Source organism: Stomoxys calcitrans, chromosome 5 (assembly GCF_963082655.1).
Source record: "Stomoxys calcitrans chromosome 5, idStoCalc2.1, whole genome shotgun sequence".
NCBI classification, from domain to species: Eukaryota; Metazoa; Arthropoda; class Insecta; order Diptera; family Muscidae; genus Stomoxys; species Stomoxys calcitrans.
In genome coordinates, this window is record NC_081556.1 from 20,179,475 (window position 1) to 20,198,290 (window position 18,816).

At 36.6% G+C, this 18,816-nt stretch overlaps 1 protein-coding gene across 11 annotated transcripts in view; it reads left to right on the forward strand.

The window, feature by feature from the left end:
* The window catches only part of LOC106083996 (protein muscleblind), a 913,910-nt gene that overhangs the window by 538,932 nt on the left and 356,162 nt on the right, over window positions 1–18,816 (forward strand). For 3 of the 11 annotated variants that reach the window (XM_059368555.1, XM_059368566.1, XM_059368568.1), the window contains exon 1: window positions 9,029–9,348. The exons of 5 other annotated variants lie outside the window; for them this stretch is intronic. Coding sequence is in view for 1 of the 6 variants with exons in the window: in XM_059368568.1 (XP_059224551.1) it covers window positions 9,340–9,348 (9 nt within the window). In the remaining 5 variants the exon portion in view is untranslated. 3 more of the 11 variants (XM_059368561.1, XM_059368559.1, XM_059368558.1) reach the window with 3 other exon arrangements.

Consider the following 18,816-nt stretch of genomic DNA (forward strand, 5'->3'; position numbering starts at 1 on the left):
GCACAAAATTTGGCATGGATTGTTTTGCAACTGATTTTAACATATTTGCAAAATTTCATCAAAATCGGTTTAGATTTAGATATAGCTCCCATATATATGTATCGCCCGATTTGCACTTAAATTGCCATAGTAGCTATAAATTTCAACCGATCTGCTCAAAATTTCGCACGGATTGTTTTGCTACTGGTCTTAACATATGTGCGAGACTTCATCAAAATCGGTTCAGATTTGGATATAGCTCCATTTCATCAAAATTGGTTCAGATTTGGATGTAGCACCCATACATATTTATCGTCAGATTTGCACTTATATGGCCGTAGTAACAACAATTTTCAATCAATCTGTTTAATAGTCGGTTCAGATTTAGATATAGCTCTCTTATACATATATATTTATACATTGCCCGAATTTATAAATGCAGGGTAGGTGTAGGGCATTATATAGTCGGCTCCGCCCGCCTTTTACCTTTCCTTACTGGTTTTATTTATAGATTTGCCATTTTTTTTTTTTTCAAAATCTCATTCTTATGGAATTTTCCCTACAACAAAAAACCAATCTTGGTCATCTTCTAAAGATTCACAGACAGTGATTAAACTACTCCTAGACCAAATTCCCATTTATTAGAAATGTGATTAGTATAGCCGTTCAACCTCCGCATCCCCAAGTAACTATGGACATTTATTAACAGCTTCGTTGGGGTTATTATGAAAGCATAACAAAAAAAAGTCATTCCATGTCAATGCGCCCCATTAAAATGATTAATACGCACAATCGGTTAATGCTATTCAAGAATTTCTTCTTCAAAATATGTCTAAATTACAACCTTCTTGGCGCAATGTCACACAGCAATTTGTCAAAACACATAGTGGGCTATATCTAGCTGTACATTTCGTTCGTTCAATCGATGATGAGCTTATTCAAATGCTGTATTTAGCTTGAATTTCACACAAGAGAGACGTTAACTTGGCTGGTTCCAGAGCGCCCACTCGCTCATACGCCACATCAACATCATGGCTGAAGAAGTCTTAAGACCAAAGACAACTGTTTATTATCAACCTACAACAATTTTTAATTTTATTTTACTACTTTTTTAATGTTTTACCAAAAAGAGCGATGAAAAACAAAAACAAATCGTGATTTGGGTTTCATCGCAACGTTAAGGGAGAGGTTTGTTTCACACTCAAGTGAATGAACTTTTATTAGCCAATGATTTAACCGAGTTTTGTTTTGTTTTTTTTTTCTGCTTACTGGGTGGCAAATCAAAATCGCTAAAAATATCACAAAATTTTATGGACATTCAATTTTCAAATGTATGACATAAAAGAAGTCATGGCAAAGGTGTAGGTTTAGTTAAATTTGAACTTATGACAACATTGGTGAAAAGCATCGAATTTTGCTTACCATTCAGAAGAGTTAGATGTTCCAATTATGTCACCGTACTTGAATAGTAGGACATTCATTCCAACTGTGGCATAAAAGTCTTCTGAATGGCAAGAAATGTTCAAAGCTTTTCAGCCATCTCATGGTAGATTTAACCAAACGGTTAGAAAAAGAGGTTTATTCATGCATTTAACTCAGACAGAAGAGTGTTTCGAGGAATTTAATAGAGAACATAAGCGCTCATTTGGGTTTAGTTGGAGCCTTAATCAGATTAGGTTCAAGTGGCAGTCTGCCACCATAAACTCTTGCCAGCATTGCCAGCCCATGAAATTTTGATCCATACAAAGTTATTTTTCAATTCTAGGGGAGGGCTACAATTTTTCTGGGGGGGATACTTAGCCCACTCTTCAGAGGCCTTTCTGCGTTTCTGATTGTTATACCATAGGAACAGGAGAAAGAAAATGCCTTCTAGTTCAACCGTTGAACCATCCTGATCGCTTTCAAAAGCCAAACAACTTAAAAATGTTTAAATCCGCAAAATCAGACAAGTTTGCAAAGAAATGAGAACCCAAAGTGCTAATACTTCTGCGTGCTAGTGCGGGACGTACAAACAGCAGATGTTATATAGCATACTAGCCGAACCAGGCCCGCTCCGCTGCACCTTCTTTAACTCTCTAATATCTCTTTAGGGTGGAGACACTTCGCCCTGAATGCGGATATTGATTTCGAGCCATTATAGCCATGACGCTGAACGCGTTCGAATCCTGGCGAGAACATCTGACAAAGCGGTATTTATCCCCTCTTAATGTTGGCGACATTTGCGAGGTACAATGTCATGCATGGTCATTTAAAAAATTTCCCCCAAAAATGTGTCGCACTGCAGGGACGCCGTTCAGACTCGGCTATAAAAAAGGTCCCTTATCATTGAATTTAAATTTGAATCGGAAAGCACTCATTGATGTGTGAGAATTTGCCCCTTCTCGGTTCCTGGTGGTAATGTTCTTCCTTAGGGTAATGTTCTTCCTTAGGGGAGGTATGACACCTCAGACATTTCCACTAAAATATGGATATCAAATTCGCGCTGCACATCCAAATCCCTTTAATTTGAGCCCCATATTGCCATGGCCGGTAAATATGAACCGTTTGGAGGGTATTTTAGGGCTGGGGCGATCACCGGCACTTTATTCCCAACGGAAATGAAGTTCAGTTTAGAGGGTGCTTTAGGGTGTACCCCAAAACTCTTGGCTCCAAAATTGGATATCAAATTAGTCTTCTACTCTCAAATACTTATCATTTGAGTGCCATATTGTCATAATGGGGTCAAGTAACCCATTTTATGTATCTTTTGGAGGCAAAGCGCCACCTAGATTTGAAGGCTAATTTTAATGTCATATTCGTAATCTACTCTCTCATACCTTTCATTTGAGTCCCATATAGCGATAGTCGGCTAATATGCCCATTTGGGGGTGGGCGACCTCCCATTACTGGGTCCTAATGTTTTATGCCATGTTTGTAATCTACTGCATGAACTTTGAATACATCTGTTTAGAGAAGCTTTGGTGTTGGAAGGGTTGGGGGGGGGGGGCTGTGTCCTAGGACGCAAATTTTAATACCATACTCGTTTTCTTCTCTCCAAAACCTTTCGTTTGATACCCTTATTGTGCCCATCGGACCCCTTTCGGATATGGTTGGCGTTTCTGGGGTAAGGGGGAGGGTCCGCCTCCATATGGCGTGAGCCCCTATACTTCGATCTGATTTTGCATGCCAGATTCGAAATCTACTCCCGAATACCTTTCATTTGAGCGCCATATTGAAATTAACGTCCAATATGTCTGTTTGGGGAAGTTTTGGGGTTCCCGTGGCCCGATGGGTATTTAGACTCATATTTTAATACCATATTCGAATTCTACTCTATAATACCTTTCATTTGTTACCTATATAGTCCCGATCGGTCCACTTTTGATTTTGGGTTAAGTTTTTGGCATATGGGGGAGGGTCCGTCCCCCTTCCGATACCGACGGGTAGTTAGACTCAAATTTTAATACCATATTCGTATGCTACTCTTCAATACCTTTCATTTGATACCTATATAGTGCCGATCGGTCCACTTTTGATTTTGGGCTGAGTTTTTGGCATAAGGGGGAGGGTCCGTCCCCCTTCCGATACCGACGGGTACTTAGACTCAAATTTTAATACCATATTCGTATGCTACTCTCCAATACCTTTCACTTGATACCTATATAGTCCCGATCGGTCCACTTTTGATTTTGGGTTAAGGTTTTGGCATAAGGGGGAGGGTCCGCCCCCCTTCCGATACCGGAAAATTATATGGCCTTTGTTTCCTTCCAGACCAACCTACACAATATGCGAACATATCGAAAAAATCGGTTCTGCCGTTTTTCAGTCTATACGGAACAAACAAACCGGGTCCCACATATCCGTGATGGGCTTATATGCCCATTTTGGGCGTGTGATGACCCCCTATACTTCGACATTAATGCCAGTTTCGTTATCTACTCCCGCATACTTTTCATTTGATACCCCTATTGTCCTTATCGGTCCTTTTTTGATTTTGGATGGTGTTTTTGTGGTGTGGCGGGGGAGGGTCCGCCCCCTTCCCTTATCAACAAATTATATGCCTATTCCTTCTTTCTGACCATATTCGTAATCTACTCCCGAATACCTTACATTTGAGTCCCATATTGTCATGAACCTCAAATAAACCTATTTTAAAAGCGTTTTGGGGCCGGGGCGGCCCCCATGTACTTGGAACCAACTTTTATCACGAAATTTGTACTCTACTCTTGAATACCTTGTATTTGAATCCCATATGGTCCCGATAGGTCCACTTTTATTTTTGGGTCAAATAAACCTATTTTAAGGGGTTTTGGGGCGGCCCCCCAGGTACTTGGACCCAACTTTTATTATGAAATGTGTACTCTATTCTTGAATACTTTTCATTTGAATACCATATTGTTCCGATTGGTCCACTTTTATTTTTGGGTAGTACTTTTGGGGTAAGGGGGAGGGTCCGCCCTCCTCCCGATATTAAAAAATTATATAGCCTATGTTTCCTTCCAGACCAACCTACACAATCTGTGAAAATTCCAAGGTAATCGGTTCAGCCGTTTTTGAGTCTTTACGGAACAAACAAACAAACCGACAAACAAACAAACAAAAAAACATACAAACACAAATTGAATTTATATGTAAAATTCTTACTCTACTTTTAAATACCATTCATTTGATATCTCTATTGTCCCAATTGGTAAATGTACCATGGTGAGTGGTTTTGAGGGGTGGGGGGTGTACATCAGATCTGTACTCTACTTTTAAATACCTTTCATTTGATATCTCTATTGTCCCAATTGGTAAATGTACCCTGCTGTGGGATTTTGAGGGGTGGAGGTGTACGTCAGATCTGTACTCTACTTTTAAATACCTTTCATTTGATACCCATTATGCCCAAAGCGGTGAAATTGCCCTGTTGGGAGGTTTTTGGGTGTGGAGGCCCCCCAAACCCTAAGGGTGAAATTTCTTTACAAAGTTCGTACTCTACTTTCAAATACCTTTCATTTGATACCCATATTGTCGCAATCGGTAAACATGTCCGTTCGGGTGGGTTTTAGGATAGGGCGTCCCCCCAGATTATTTGGCCCTAAAATTTTATATAAATTTCGGGTTTTTGGGTTACCATAAGTTGGCATACAAAATTTCTCTTAAATCGGTGCACCCATCTCCGTGATCAGGCGTTCTTGAAAATCGTGATAAGGGAAGGGTCCGCCCCATCTTCGGATATCAAAAACTAATCACTCTATTTTTACAGGGTCTCAAGCTCAACCATCTGTGAAATTTTTATGAAAATCGCTTCAGCCGTTTTTGAGTCTTTAGGGAACAGACAAACAAACGTACAAATAATAGATTCTATAAGCGGTAAGCTGCCTGTTTTTGATATCCGTAGTTCCCCATTTTTGGTAATGTGCAATAGCGGCTTCATCCAGCAGCTTAAAGTTCGAAGGAGGCATCTCTGAATCGTATGCCTTATATAGGATAGGCTGGCTACTACTGAAACATTTAAACTACTCTTTACAATAATATATAGGCTCTTGGTTTATAATTCCTCATACCCTTGAGTAGCGTAAACCCAGGAATTCTTATTCCATGAACCATTACTCCTCCCACCAATGGTTTCTGGATTCCTCATCTTCGCCGAGCAATTATTCATACTATCTGGTATTTAACAAATTGTTTTAAATTGTTTGATAAACTTTCATTTTTCATACCTTTAATACCTGCTTAAAACTCTATTCAAATAAGCCTACCAGTTGTTGTTGTTGTCTCTTTTAATGTCACTGCACTTAATCCAATGAAAGCGAAGTGATGTTAACCCTGCTACCAACTATCTGTCTGAGTCATCTATTTTGCACATAATCATCTATCTTGACCTTTAACATTAAGTCACTACACTCTCCCACATACACACACCATTAGCAATGGCAACACTTCGTATAATATTTAAGCTGCAGGCCAAATGGAAACAGTGTAAATAGCATGCTGACAAACAAAAGATAACATTTTTGGCTCTTTTCAATTTCACTTGGCTGCTTGCAGCCGTAGGGGCATAACATATGGCGGTTTAACAGTGGCACAAGAGAAAGAAATGTTAGAAATATAAGAAAGAGATAATTAACAAGAGATTGAGAGAGAGTGAGAGAATACATAATAAGAGCACGTTTGTTTTCTTGCTCTTGTTTTTCAGTTATTAAAGAACAGAGGAGCTCAATTAACAGAGAAACCCATATGTAGGTTTGCAGAAAAAAACACATGGTCTCCAAACAGATGGAGCAAGAGTTTAAGAAAACAATTTAATATTTTGCTTTAGTTTAATATGGCAAGATAATCGAGGGGTATTAAACGCCTTTGAAACTCTTTTTTAAATTTTATAAGGGTTTTCTAAAAGTCTTGTTATATCTTATTAGAATATTAATTGTTTTTTTTTGTTGTTGTTGCCTTTGCAGATTTGCAAAATCATAAACATGCAAATCGCCATGGCTCACTTTTGTAAATCCATACTACTGCTCTCGCTGTCTCTCTCCCTGGCTTGCTCTCTCACTTTTTGTACGAAATGATTTCTCTCTCAACTCATTCAAAGGATGTCTCCTAATTGGAAAGATAATGTCTGCTGGCCAAAAACTTTTATTTAGTTTTAGCCTCTGTATTGTTGGTACTCTTACCAGAAATTGTGGGTCTTGGGTTTTTTTCTTATTATGTCAATTGGATAAAATTTTATCTATCTCTCTCGGTCTCGCTCTTTCATGTTTAATCTTAAAAGGCTATTGGCTCTCCTTGACCAAACTCACATGTGGGAGATTTTTGTTTTGTGAAAAAACAAGGAAAATAACATCAAACAAACCATGGCAGCTAATAGTGCTGAGAGCTTTACTATTTTTGAACTATTATTGTTATGCTCTCGCTGCTGTTCCTGATGAGAGCACATTTATGTTAAAATGGTTTTATTGTTAACGAAATGTTTGTGGTTGCAAAGAGGAAGAAAAGGCAAACCAAAAGTTAAGGCAAATAAAAACAAAAACCAATGAGTCAAATAAAGGTCTGCAAGCCATATTCTTATAAGCAAAAAAAAAAATAATAATATATGAAAAAGCAATGAGGTTTTCTTTATCTTTTTTTATAATGGAATTTCCCTTGAATTGGCGGTTAGCCCCAAAACGCCAATTGTTCAAATAAAACGCAAATAAAAACAAAGAAACCCAAACTGCTAAGTTTTTTGTTGCGGCCAGCATTTTCAGTCGCGTGTCTTTCGCTTTTTCTTAATGCTCTTGTAGGGCTACCCACTTCTTTCTTTTTAATAAGGCTGCTTCTTCTTCTACGACTTTATCTTCTTCGTCTCGATGTCTTATATGACTTTGCCTGCTGTGCTGCCGCTCACTTCACAAACTGCGAGTAGTTAGTTGTATATTTACTCTCATTGCTCTCCCCATGCCCAAAGTTTGTTGTTTGAGTATGCAATTGTATGCCAGAGAATGTATGTTTTTGCCTTACGTCAGGCAATCGTAGCCGTACGTAGTCGTTTACTTTTCGTCGTATGGCTGGCTGTATTTGTATGCCTGCTGCTTGGATATTTCGCCATGTAAAGATGTGTGCGTGAGTACTGAGAGGGGGGTTTCGTGTGTTGCTTTGCAGATGACGTTATCTTAACCCACGAAATGTTGTTATTTGTGCTGCGCTCAGCACTCACCATGGCTGGTTGGATGATGACTACCACTACTACTACTACTACTATTTATTATGCTCTCACTAGAGAGCCAAGGATGGAGTCGTCTTGTGTCTGCTGCTATGGTGTGTTGTGAGTATGTTTGATAATTCGTTTTTGGTAATTGAGAGTTTTGGAGCGCGTCTATGAAATCAGTCTGTGAACAGGCGCTGAGCACTGCACAGCCTTTAATTTTTTGCCGTTACCCCGTTGTCGTGAAATTTTGTCTTTTGAAATTTTGAAAACGTTTCATTATTATTTGTTTGTTTGTGTTTTCCCTGTACCAACAAAAAAAAAACAACAACAACAGTAACATCATCATCAACACATAAAAAGCAGAAATATTTTATAAATAAATAATAAAGTAAACAACAAAATAAAAAAAAAATTGAAAACGCAACTCTTTCGAGCAAGCATAAGAAAATCCGCATAAAAAAACGCGGAAATTCAACGCCAGAGAAAAAAAGTAAAGAAAATATAACAAGCTGCATTAAAATTTATTACAATCACAAAACAAAAAGAATAAATATATATCGCCCAATATTCCTGAGTTTATTTAAAGTAATTTTTATTTTATTTAAATTTGTTGTTTAGTTCATACTGTTATTTGTTTTTGGGGCCATATGATTTTATTTTGTTGCCTTCATTGTTATTATCGTTACCATGAGCCAACTTGCTGCCGTTTAAGAAAAAGTGAACCGTTATAAGATTCCCCACCTAAGATGAAATTCTTTGTATATGTGTTTATATATATATGTGTGTGTGTGTATGTGCGCGTTTGTGGGGCCAAGTGAAGCCTGTGTGAAATTTGTTAATTAAAAAATAAAGCATGATAAATACAAGAGACCCTTGAGTTTAACACAAAACAAATTTATTTAATTTTTTTTTTTTTGTAAATAAATAACCAAGTAACGCTAATTGAAAAACCAATCAAAAAGTATATAGAAAAATGGAAAAAGTTTAATAAATAAATAAAAAAACAAACAAATCACAGAAATAATTAGAATAAAAATTCCTTCTTAAAGCAAAAAAAAAAAAAAGATCCACAAAAAATAAATAAAATAAGTGACAATAATTTATAACAAACTAGGAAACAACTAAGAAATTGAAAAGGAAAACTTTAAGAAAATTTTATGTAAATTTGTTTTTTTTTTATTGTAAAATAAAAGGATAAAATATTTAAAGATAAAAACAAGGTGTTAAAAGAATTAAAAGACATAATTTTTGTTATAACAAAAAAAAAAATCAAACAAACAAAAAAAAAATATTATATATTCTTTTGTAATAATTAATAAAGTTTTTAGTTTTATAAATCTCAATGCTAATGTGCGCGAAAACAGAAAACCCAAAAATTTTCGAAGAAAGAATTTAAAAAAAAAAATTATAAAAAATTATCAAAATCGTTTGTTTTTAGTTTTTACAATTTTATTTTTTTTTTTTAACAAAAATCTTCAAAGCTACTTTCAATATAATCATTATTTTTTATCGAGTCTAATAAATTAAAAACAAGCCAATAAATTAATCAAAAATTGTAAAACTACATTCTGCCCCCTTTCAAATGCTTTCGAGCTTTGCAGTACTTTAAACGGCAAATTTAATCACAAAGTGTCCGTGTTTTGCGATTAAATTAAACTCGGCCATAGATAATTTTCTAAAGTAATTCCAACATCAAATAAGCAGACAGTGCCATGAACAAGGTAGGAGGTTTTCTTTAAAATTTTAAACATAAAATTATTTGGAATTAAAAAAAAAATATTAAAAATTTTCTAAAAAAAACCCTTAACATCCTCAATACAAGAAAAATCCATTTTATGAAAATGTTTTATAAGTATGTTTAAGAATTTATTTTCAAAATTTTTAAGGACATTTTTATTTATGGGCTTTTATGTGCCAGCGAAATTTTTATTTTGCGAAAAAATTTTGAAAAAAAAAAAAAAAATTTTATATTTTTGATCAAATTGCCTATGGTGTAAATTGCAAATGATTTTTCGGTAAAGCTACCAACCTTTGCATGTTCTATTCCATTTGTGAAAACTTTTATTAATCAGTTGGGGATCCATAAAAATCCCTCTGTGACATTGCCATGCAAATGTGCCCATGAGCATTTCATTATGGAAACTTTCTGCAATTGAGTGCTGTCCGTTTCCAGTTTAAGCTCAATGCTAGAGGTCCTCCTTGTTATAGCCGAATCCGAACGTCGTGCCCCAGTGCGACATCTCTTTGTGGAGAAATTTTTCTGTGACATTATAATTGTATAAACCTAAGTGAAGACGTCTTTAAGTTCGGTCGAGCCAAACGATTGTGAACCCAACACCATGGGTCTTGCTCAAACTCTCCACTGAAGCATGCATAATTCAAATCCAACATTTTGGAATGGGCAAGAAAGGCAACTCTTGCCCCATGCAACTGCAAGAGGGCCATTAGCAAAATATGGGGGGTTTAGACCCCGTGTCTTGCATTGGTTATATACTGCAATTGTCGGACCTATAATGCTATATGGTGTTGTGGTCTGGTGGACGGCGCTTCAAAAGACCACCTACTGCTCAATACTTAACCGCATTCTAAGGATGGTTTGTTTGTGCATTACAGCCGCCACTATCTGATGCATGTGGCGGCTACGGACACTGTGTTATCCTTGATACCATTTCCGATGTTCCAGGCTGTATGGATTATAGCCTACCTGAGACGCTTTTTTGATAAAATCCCTGGTAATAGAAGTTACGAATGGTTCCAAACTAAAGGACCAGGTGGGCTTTGGGGTGTACTCTAAAGATCTAGAACTGGTCATATCGAAAAGGTTACCCGACAACTGCAGTGTGTATCAAGCGGAGATCCTTGCAGTTAAGGAAGTGGTGGAGTGGCTAAGATATAATGCCATAACAACGATTGGCATAAATATCTTCTCAGACAGCCATTGCATCCCTGGAGAACGTATTTCTGAACAAAAAAACCGCCCTCGACAGATCTTTCAACGAGTGGCTGAACAGTTCAAAATTCACCTGTTCTGAGTGCCGGGCCACAAAGATATCCCAGGGAACTGTAAAGCGGACTAGCTTGCGAGACTAGGAACTACCCTACACATTCCAGGGATACTGAAATCTGTGGGTATACCTCAAGCGACATGTAAGCTAAGTTTTCAGGACCAGGCCCGAAGGACAACAAATGATAGATGGTCAAAAAGAGGGAGCTGTGAGCATTCCAAAACTATGTGGCCTAATCTAGACTTGAAGAGGTCTACTGCTTTGCTGTCATTGGCTAGAACAGACATCTCAGTTATTGTGTCCGTCATGACAGGCCATTGTCTAATCGGAAAACCTGCTGACAGACTGAAGGTTGCCAGCAACAAATTTTGCAGAAGCTGTGAGGACATTGAAGAAGAAGAGACTATAGAACACCTTCTGTGTGTGTGTGATCCACACTAGCAGTCAGAAGGAAACTTTAGGCTTTTGGAGTGAAAATCAGCCGATAAACATATATGGCAGCCATATCACCAGCTATATAATGAGTCACAATAATATCCCTCCTGCCAAATTTCAAGAGAATCGGTTAACCAATGAGCATTCTATTGCAATATTTCTCAAAATCGGGCAAACATATATATGGGAGCTATATCAGAATCTGAACCGATTTCGGACAAACTTCACAGATATTGTGGTAGTCGTTGAGGAAAGCATTGTGCAAAATTTTTTCGCGATTGGTCAATAAATGCTCTTGCTGTGACTCTAGAAGTCAAAATCGGGCGATATACATATATGGCCGCTATATCTAAATCTGAACTGATTTCTATCAAATTCTCCAGTAATGTCGAAAGTCAAGAGAAATTCCCTACTACAACAAATTTTGAGATAATCGGTTGACAAAGAACGATTTTATTGCATTATTACTGCAAATCGGACGAACATACGAGGGTTGCCTTTTATATTTCCGGATTGGAAAACCCTTGTGTTGCAATGTGCCAACTAACAGCTCTATCGTAAAGCTTGACATTTTTGAAGTTATACGTACTTAGAACGTTTTGACATATGAGCGCTATTTGTGTTGCTTACAGTAACTTAAAAGACTCATCCCGCCCAAAAAAATGGAATTAAATCGTGAAAATTTTTAGCGAACATTTTTTGCAAGGTGGATTAACTCAACAACAGTGTATCGATGAACTTAATTCCATTTTTGGCGATGAATCTCCATCAAGGACCAGTGTTTTTCGATGGTATGGTGAACTCAACCAAGTTCGTAGTTCACTCCAAGACAAATTTCGTGAAGGTCGTCGCAAATCAGTTGTTGTTCCAAAAACCATTTATGCTGTGCGCCAACTGATATCGCAAGATCGTCATGTTACCTATCGTGAGGTTGAGACAACCTTAGGCATAAGTGGGACCAGCATACATTCAGTATTGTATCATTTTATGACCGTCAAAAAAATTTGTTCGCGTTGGAACCCACACAATTTGTCAATCGCTCAAAAGAAATGTTCAAAAAATACGGAACAACTGCATTTTTGAGTCCTCAAAACATCGACTTGATGAGTCATTCTCCGTATAGTCCTGACTTGCCACCGAATGACTTATTTTTATCCCCTTACGCAAAAAATAAAATAAGAGGTCAATGTTTTTCGGCTTTTGAAGAAACGGTTAATGCGTTCTGAATGCATGTTTTCGAGATATCTGAATCAGAGTGGCAAAAGTGCTTCGACAATTTGTTCAAAGTGAATAGAACTCATTAGGGAATATTTTGAAAACCAATAAAGCGATTTTCGATGAGTAATATTTATTTTTGTGTTCTTTAATCCCGTATTATAAAGGCGACTTTGTATATATGGGAGCTATATATTGGGTTGCCCAAAAAGTAATTGCGGATTATTTAAAAGAAAGTAAATGCATTTTTAATAAAACTTAGAATGAACTTCAATCAAATATACTTTTTTACACTTTTTTTCTAAAGCAAGCTAAAAGTATCAGCTGATAACTGACAGAAGACAGAATGCAATTACAGAGTCACAAGCTGTGAAAAAAATTGTCAACGCCGACTATATGAAAAATCCGCAATTACTTTTTGGGCAACCCAATACAAATCTGAACCGATTTTTTCCACTTTGAAAAGGCTTTGTCTCAAGACCGGAAAACATGCCTGTATCAAATTTTAAGATGATCGGACGAAAACTGCGATCTGTACTTTGTATACAAATTAACATGGACAAATAGACAGACGGACATCGAATCAGATAGATTCTGAGTCGACCGCTATACTTATTAATGGGTCAATCTTTCTCCCTTCTGGTTCTTACAAACAAATGCGCTAAGTTACAAAACTCTGTTCCACTGTAGTGGTGTAGGGAGAAAAAGTCACTGACAGAGGCAATGCAACCTTTACACCATAGTTTCGATTTCGGATCTATCAAGCTATTGTCCTTAATGTCAATCAGTAAACCCGTTTTAAACCCAAATCTACGGTTAGCGTTTTTGTTCCAAATGTTTGAATAGGTGTTTTATTAGCAGCATGATACGAGAACCCTTTTGACTCCACGTGTTCGATATATCTGAGGCACTGAATTAGAAACGTCTTAAATAACAGTGGGTGGTTGATCGCTTTCCGGCAGGGAAGAATTTCCCGCATACATGCCAGCCAGCAGGTTAGCCTTATCAATCGGGTCAGTGAATATCTATTCGTCTTTAATGAGAGTCGGGATAGCCAATGAGTTGCCCTTCACTCTTTTCGCAAAAGACCAAAAGCTTTTACTTTCCCTTGGAGAAGCAAGAACTTTGGCACGAAGACGATGTTCGTGCGGAAACTATTCGCGTCTAAACACTCTAACACACGAAGTGTTAGAGTGTTTGAATGCCTCCTCTTTCGATCTGACTGCATTTCTGCACTCTTTATTAAACCAGCTTTTGTCTTTTGATTTAACCGAAATTATTTTGGTTGGAATAAATAACTCCATTCCAATTAAAATAACTTTCTCTATCATTACATCTGCCGCATCTACGTCACAATTAAGAAAGCAAAGTTTCCAATTGAAATTGCGGAAGAAATCATTGAGCTCAGTTGGGCTGAGCTTTTTCGTACATAAAAATTGCCCAAAGGGTAGAATTCGCAAAAGATGCTGATATAATGCATTGATCGGAGTTTCCAAGAGGTGCAAGTACATTAACTTTCCACTTTTCAGAATGCGAAGTTAAGATAAGATCAAGAGTATTCAACTGTTGCCCTTTGACACACGGAATGTGTGTCGGTTCATTCATTGGCTGCCTCAATTCATTCTGCGCGGCAAAGAGCTCGGCGTATTGGCCCCCCGGAGTCGTGTGGCTCGATTGCGAAATCCAAGAGGAGTTATGGACGTTAAAATCCCCAGGGATGACGATTTAACTGTCCAGAAAATCCTCCAAAGCGTCGAAGCCATGAAAGCCTTGCTTTCAGTGTTTGGACTTCTATATAAAATTCCAAAATGTGTAACATGTGTGATCCAATACTGAATTTGACCGATAGGGAGCCAATTTTTTTTTCTATTCTAAATTGAAGGAAAAACAAAACCCATTGGCCTATTCTAGACAGAAATCTAATAAGAAATGGACTTGTTTCTATGTAAAAATAAAACTTCAAAGATCATTTTTCTTAAGACAACATTTTAATGAAATTTGTTCTAAAGACAAAAATTCAATGAAATATTGAAATACTAAAAGAAAGATGGACCGTATAGGGCTACCAGCAAATCTGGGCTAATGTTAGGCTTCAGTGACACTTGATCCAGACCGAACGAATCTAAGCTATTAATGAGGGAAAGTATGAAAGGGATATGAAAGACATTATAGAACATCGTAGGAGGCCACCGTAGAGCTGAGGTTAGCATGTCCGCCTATGATGCTGAACGCCTGGGTTCGAATCCATGGCGGGACCATCAGAAACTTTTTCAGCGGTGGTTATGACCTCCTAATGTTGGTGACATTTGTGAGTTACTTTGCCATCTAAAAAACATCTCGCCGTTCGGACTCGGCTATAAAAAGTAGGTCCCTAATCATTAAACTTAAAATTGAATTCACTCATTGATATGTGGGAAGTTTGCCCCTGTTCCTTAGTGGAATGTTCATGGACAAAATTTGCAATTTGCAAATGTCTTCTACCTCGAATTCTATTTAAACCGTTGAAAGGAGCTGTAGTGTAGTGAACCTTGTAACGGGTATTTATTCTTCATGTTCATGGGCAAATTTGCATTTGCATTTACAGAACATATGCAGAAGTTAGCTGCAGCTTGCAAAGTGCATGCGAAGAATAAAGACGACACACACTTTGAAACACTTGTTAGGATTTCATCAGGCTTTCTCGAGAGATTGTTGGCACTAATTCGGATAATGTAATATATCCCCTTTGAAACAACTAAAGTGGAATGGAAGAGGTTCATGAGATATATAAATTGTACAGAATTCCTAGCATGAAATTTTCAAGAGTTTTTTTTTTAATTTTTTCGTGATTTTTCGAACATCTTCTAGCTCGAGATCATATTCAATACTTTCTTTTCAAGGAATAGCATAGCGAAGAACTTATAAAAGTTGAGCAAGTGTGTGTTATTATTCAAAACACTTTGACTGGTTAGTGGATCGCGATTTCTGTTACGGCAGGTAACTTCATCCGCACCTTTGTCAAATTGATTAAGGTGCCCTAAATACCCAAAGACTATTAAGTATGGTGTAAAGCACACTTTTGTTTTGAAACAGGGCTCAATAACATTCCTTAGCACAGCAAGAGAGAAAAAAGCCTTACTTTTCACTATTTCTAATCATCCGATTTTTAGCTTAGGTGTATGTCCTTCATAAAAAACGGTTAATTGTAAAGTTTTATTAGCCAGGATCAATTCTTTGGTTTCTCTTTGTTTTTAAATTTGATCTCAATATGTTTCAAGCTAGGAAAATATCTTTTTTTGCTTTTAATGTGTTGAATTTAGCTTTAAATTGCGAGCCAAAATATATGAAAAACCCTTTTTAATGCATTTCAGCATCTTTAATACAATTTTTTGCGTATCCAAAATTTACCTATAATTCAATCCCCATATGATTCAATCTTAAAACATTTAATTATAAAATCGCTATCGGATAAGATTGACCTTTTTTCGAAAAATAATTTCCCTGAAAATTCTAATTCTTTACTTTGAGCTTCCATATGCTAAACTTTTTGTTTGGTTTAATTAATTTGAAATGTGTTATAATTTCACATACGAAAATATTATGCCATCCAACAAACATAAATACGTTTGTTGGTTGTTGCTTACATTCTGTATTTCACACATTTGAAGTTCATTTTAATTAGCTAATTAGCATATAATTTTTATCAATCTCACAGAAGATCTACTGTAATGTGTTACTTGGAAGATAATATATATTTTTTTGTGTTGTTTTGTTATTTCTTTGTGGCACACCATAACGCATTAAATGTGATTTTTTAAGGTAGCTGTTTAATTTCGGTTTTATTTCAGTTGTGAAAAAAAATTTTGCCGGAGATTTATAACCCATGCCAAAATTAATATGTCACAATTAAATTTAAATGACAATTTGTTTAGGTTTTGGTTAATGTTGAAGTAGGAAAAATGAAAACACCCGTACGGTTTGGTTGTATTTTCAATTCTATTTTATTACTCTATTTTATCCTGCTTATATACTACCCACATTAAGATTATTCTAATGTATAGATTATGTTCATATGTTTATGAACAGTTAGTTTTGTTAAAATGCTGAAAGTTTGTGTGAAAAGCATGAATGGTTACAGTAATTGGAGTTTTATATATCCGTTATACAACTGGGTGATATGATTATAAGGTTTTTTGGGTGGGCAATTTTGGATAAATAAGGGCAAAGTGAACTACCCGGATGTCGTTTATGGGCATGTCATTCGCACACTGCCTTAAAAAAACAAGTCCTTACACTTTAAGTAGCTTAGCACTCAATGATATGAGAAAAGTCTCCCCTAAGTTCTTTAATGGGATGTTCTTGGGTAAATTTGAAAAAAAAACAGTGCACTTAGTGACAGGATTCACAATCCCATTGACTTCAAAAGATCAATAATGTCTCCACATTGTTGTAATTGTTCCTCATACCTTCCCACTAAAAAAAAACTTGTTTTTGTTTTTGCCAAACCCTATCACAAAAAGTTTCTCTGTCATTTAAGAATGGTATGATATCTCACCCTAACTACAGACTATCGGATTAATTTCCCTTTCATCATACTTATTTCGCAGACATGGCATGGGCATACATGCACTCATACGTTTTTATGTACATACGTACATACATACATCAAAACATCCGCTTTAATGTGCGAATACTTACTTGTCTACTTTCTTACCAACTGTGACAACACACAACTCAAATGTCAATACATACTATCTACACTACACTAAGTCGGCAAAAAAAATAAAAACAAACAGAACAGAGCACACACAAAAAAAACTCTCATAACAATAATAAATGAAATAAAAGTAAACCGGCATTTTATGACGTCATTTCATCAACCATACAATCAACTACGTACCTATAGCCAACCCTCTGAGTTGAGAATATTCTTAGACTCTCTTTTTTCAGTAAGCCCCCCACCCCCCCAAGGCAGTAGACAAGACAACACGACTCGACTGGTTCGTATGGGAGAACCCCCTATAGAACAAACCACTCTATTGCTTTTGTTTTTGGAGGGGGAGTGTAGGGGAAGAGGATCAACTCAACATCACCACAATGAAGTGGTCAGCTATCATCAAGAGAGTTAGTTCAGTGTTAAATGCAGTAAGCCATGAAGCAACAACAATAACAAACATCAATACTCAAGAGCAAGAAGAAGAAGAAGACGCGAAGCAGAATCATCGCCATAATCGAGCCATCGAGAAAACACATCGGCTCGGCTTTGGCAACGACATCAGCAACATCATCATCCATCGACAACAACAATGCATACAAAGGCATCTCTTATTAGATAAATTGTGTTAAGGAAATTAATGAAAGTGTTGCTTGCTGCTTGCTTGGCTGAACGTTGTTGTTGCACCGTCAACATCCCAAATGATTTGTTTTTGTTTTTTTTTTCTTCTCCATCTTTCTCGGAATTTGAGTGAAAGAACGAGTGGTGTGTCAGCGATTGTTGTGTGTAGTTTGTAAAGATAAATGTGCTAGGCTGGATAAAATCATAAACAAAACGTGTTAGCCGGTGAGATTGTGTGTGTGTGCTGCGTTTTCTTGTGAGTTCATATGTAAAAATAAAACTAAACTTTCAAAAAAGAACACCAGCAACAATTCCCCCCAAGCATCCCAACTATCCACAGAACAACAACTGCAAGAGAAAACATTCCTTCATTGTTCGTTTATTCTTGTGCTGCTTTAAAACAATACCAAACTCACTGGGTGCAAAGGTACTACAATTTCATTCTTTCTAAATTTGTTGGAATTTTGGTTTTGTTTTTTACTTGTGGAGTTTTATTTTTGTTTTTTTTTTCTCTTGACTACAAAATGTTTGGGTAAACTCCTTTTCCTGTTGTGGATAATGTTTTGTGCTGAGATATGCTGCAGCATTTTATGTTGGCCGCCCCCAATGTTTTATGCTGCCCTCTTCATTCGCTGTTTTTTTTTTGATGTTTTTCTTCCCCATGTGTGTTATGTGGTTTTTGAAAGAGTATGTGTATGTGCCTGCCGCCTGTCCATTTGGAATTCATGCGTTTCTCTTTTCTTCCTTCTGACTTCTTTCGCGAAATGCTGTAGCACAGTAAACAGACTATGGTCAAGTTATTAGCGACTCGTCAAATTACACCAACAGCCAATTAAAATGAGATTATGATTGGCCTTGGAGTTGGTGTTGGCCTAAAAGTGGTAGAAATTTTAATAATTTTAGCGGCAGCTTTGATAATGCAAAGTTAGTCCAAGTTATTATAATTAAATCTCATAAAAAGGGAAACTATAATTAAATAATCTAGTCATAATATAGCTACACCTGCTGTTAAATAATAAATAATTATGATATCTATCAGAAAATTGCAAAAGACTTCCGCTTTGGATAATGAAGATAAAAAATATTTTTATTGATTAAATAATACAGCTGTCAAAACTCGCTTTGCACCCATTTTTTGGCAGCAAAGCGAAATTCGCATTTATATTATTGTAAATGTGTTAAACGGTTAAAAGGTGTCAATGATTTCATTCGGTTACATG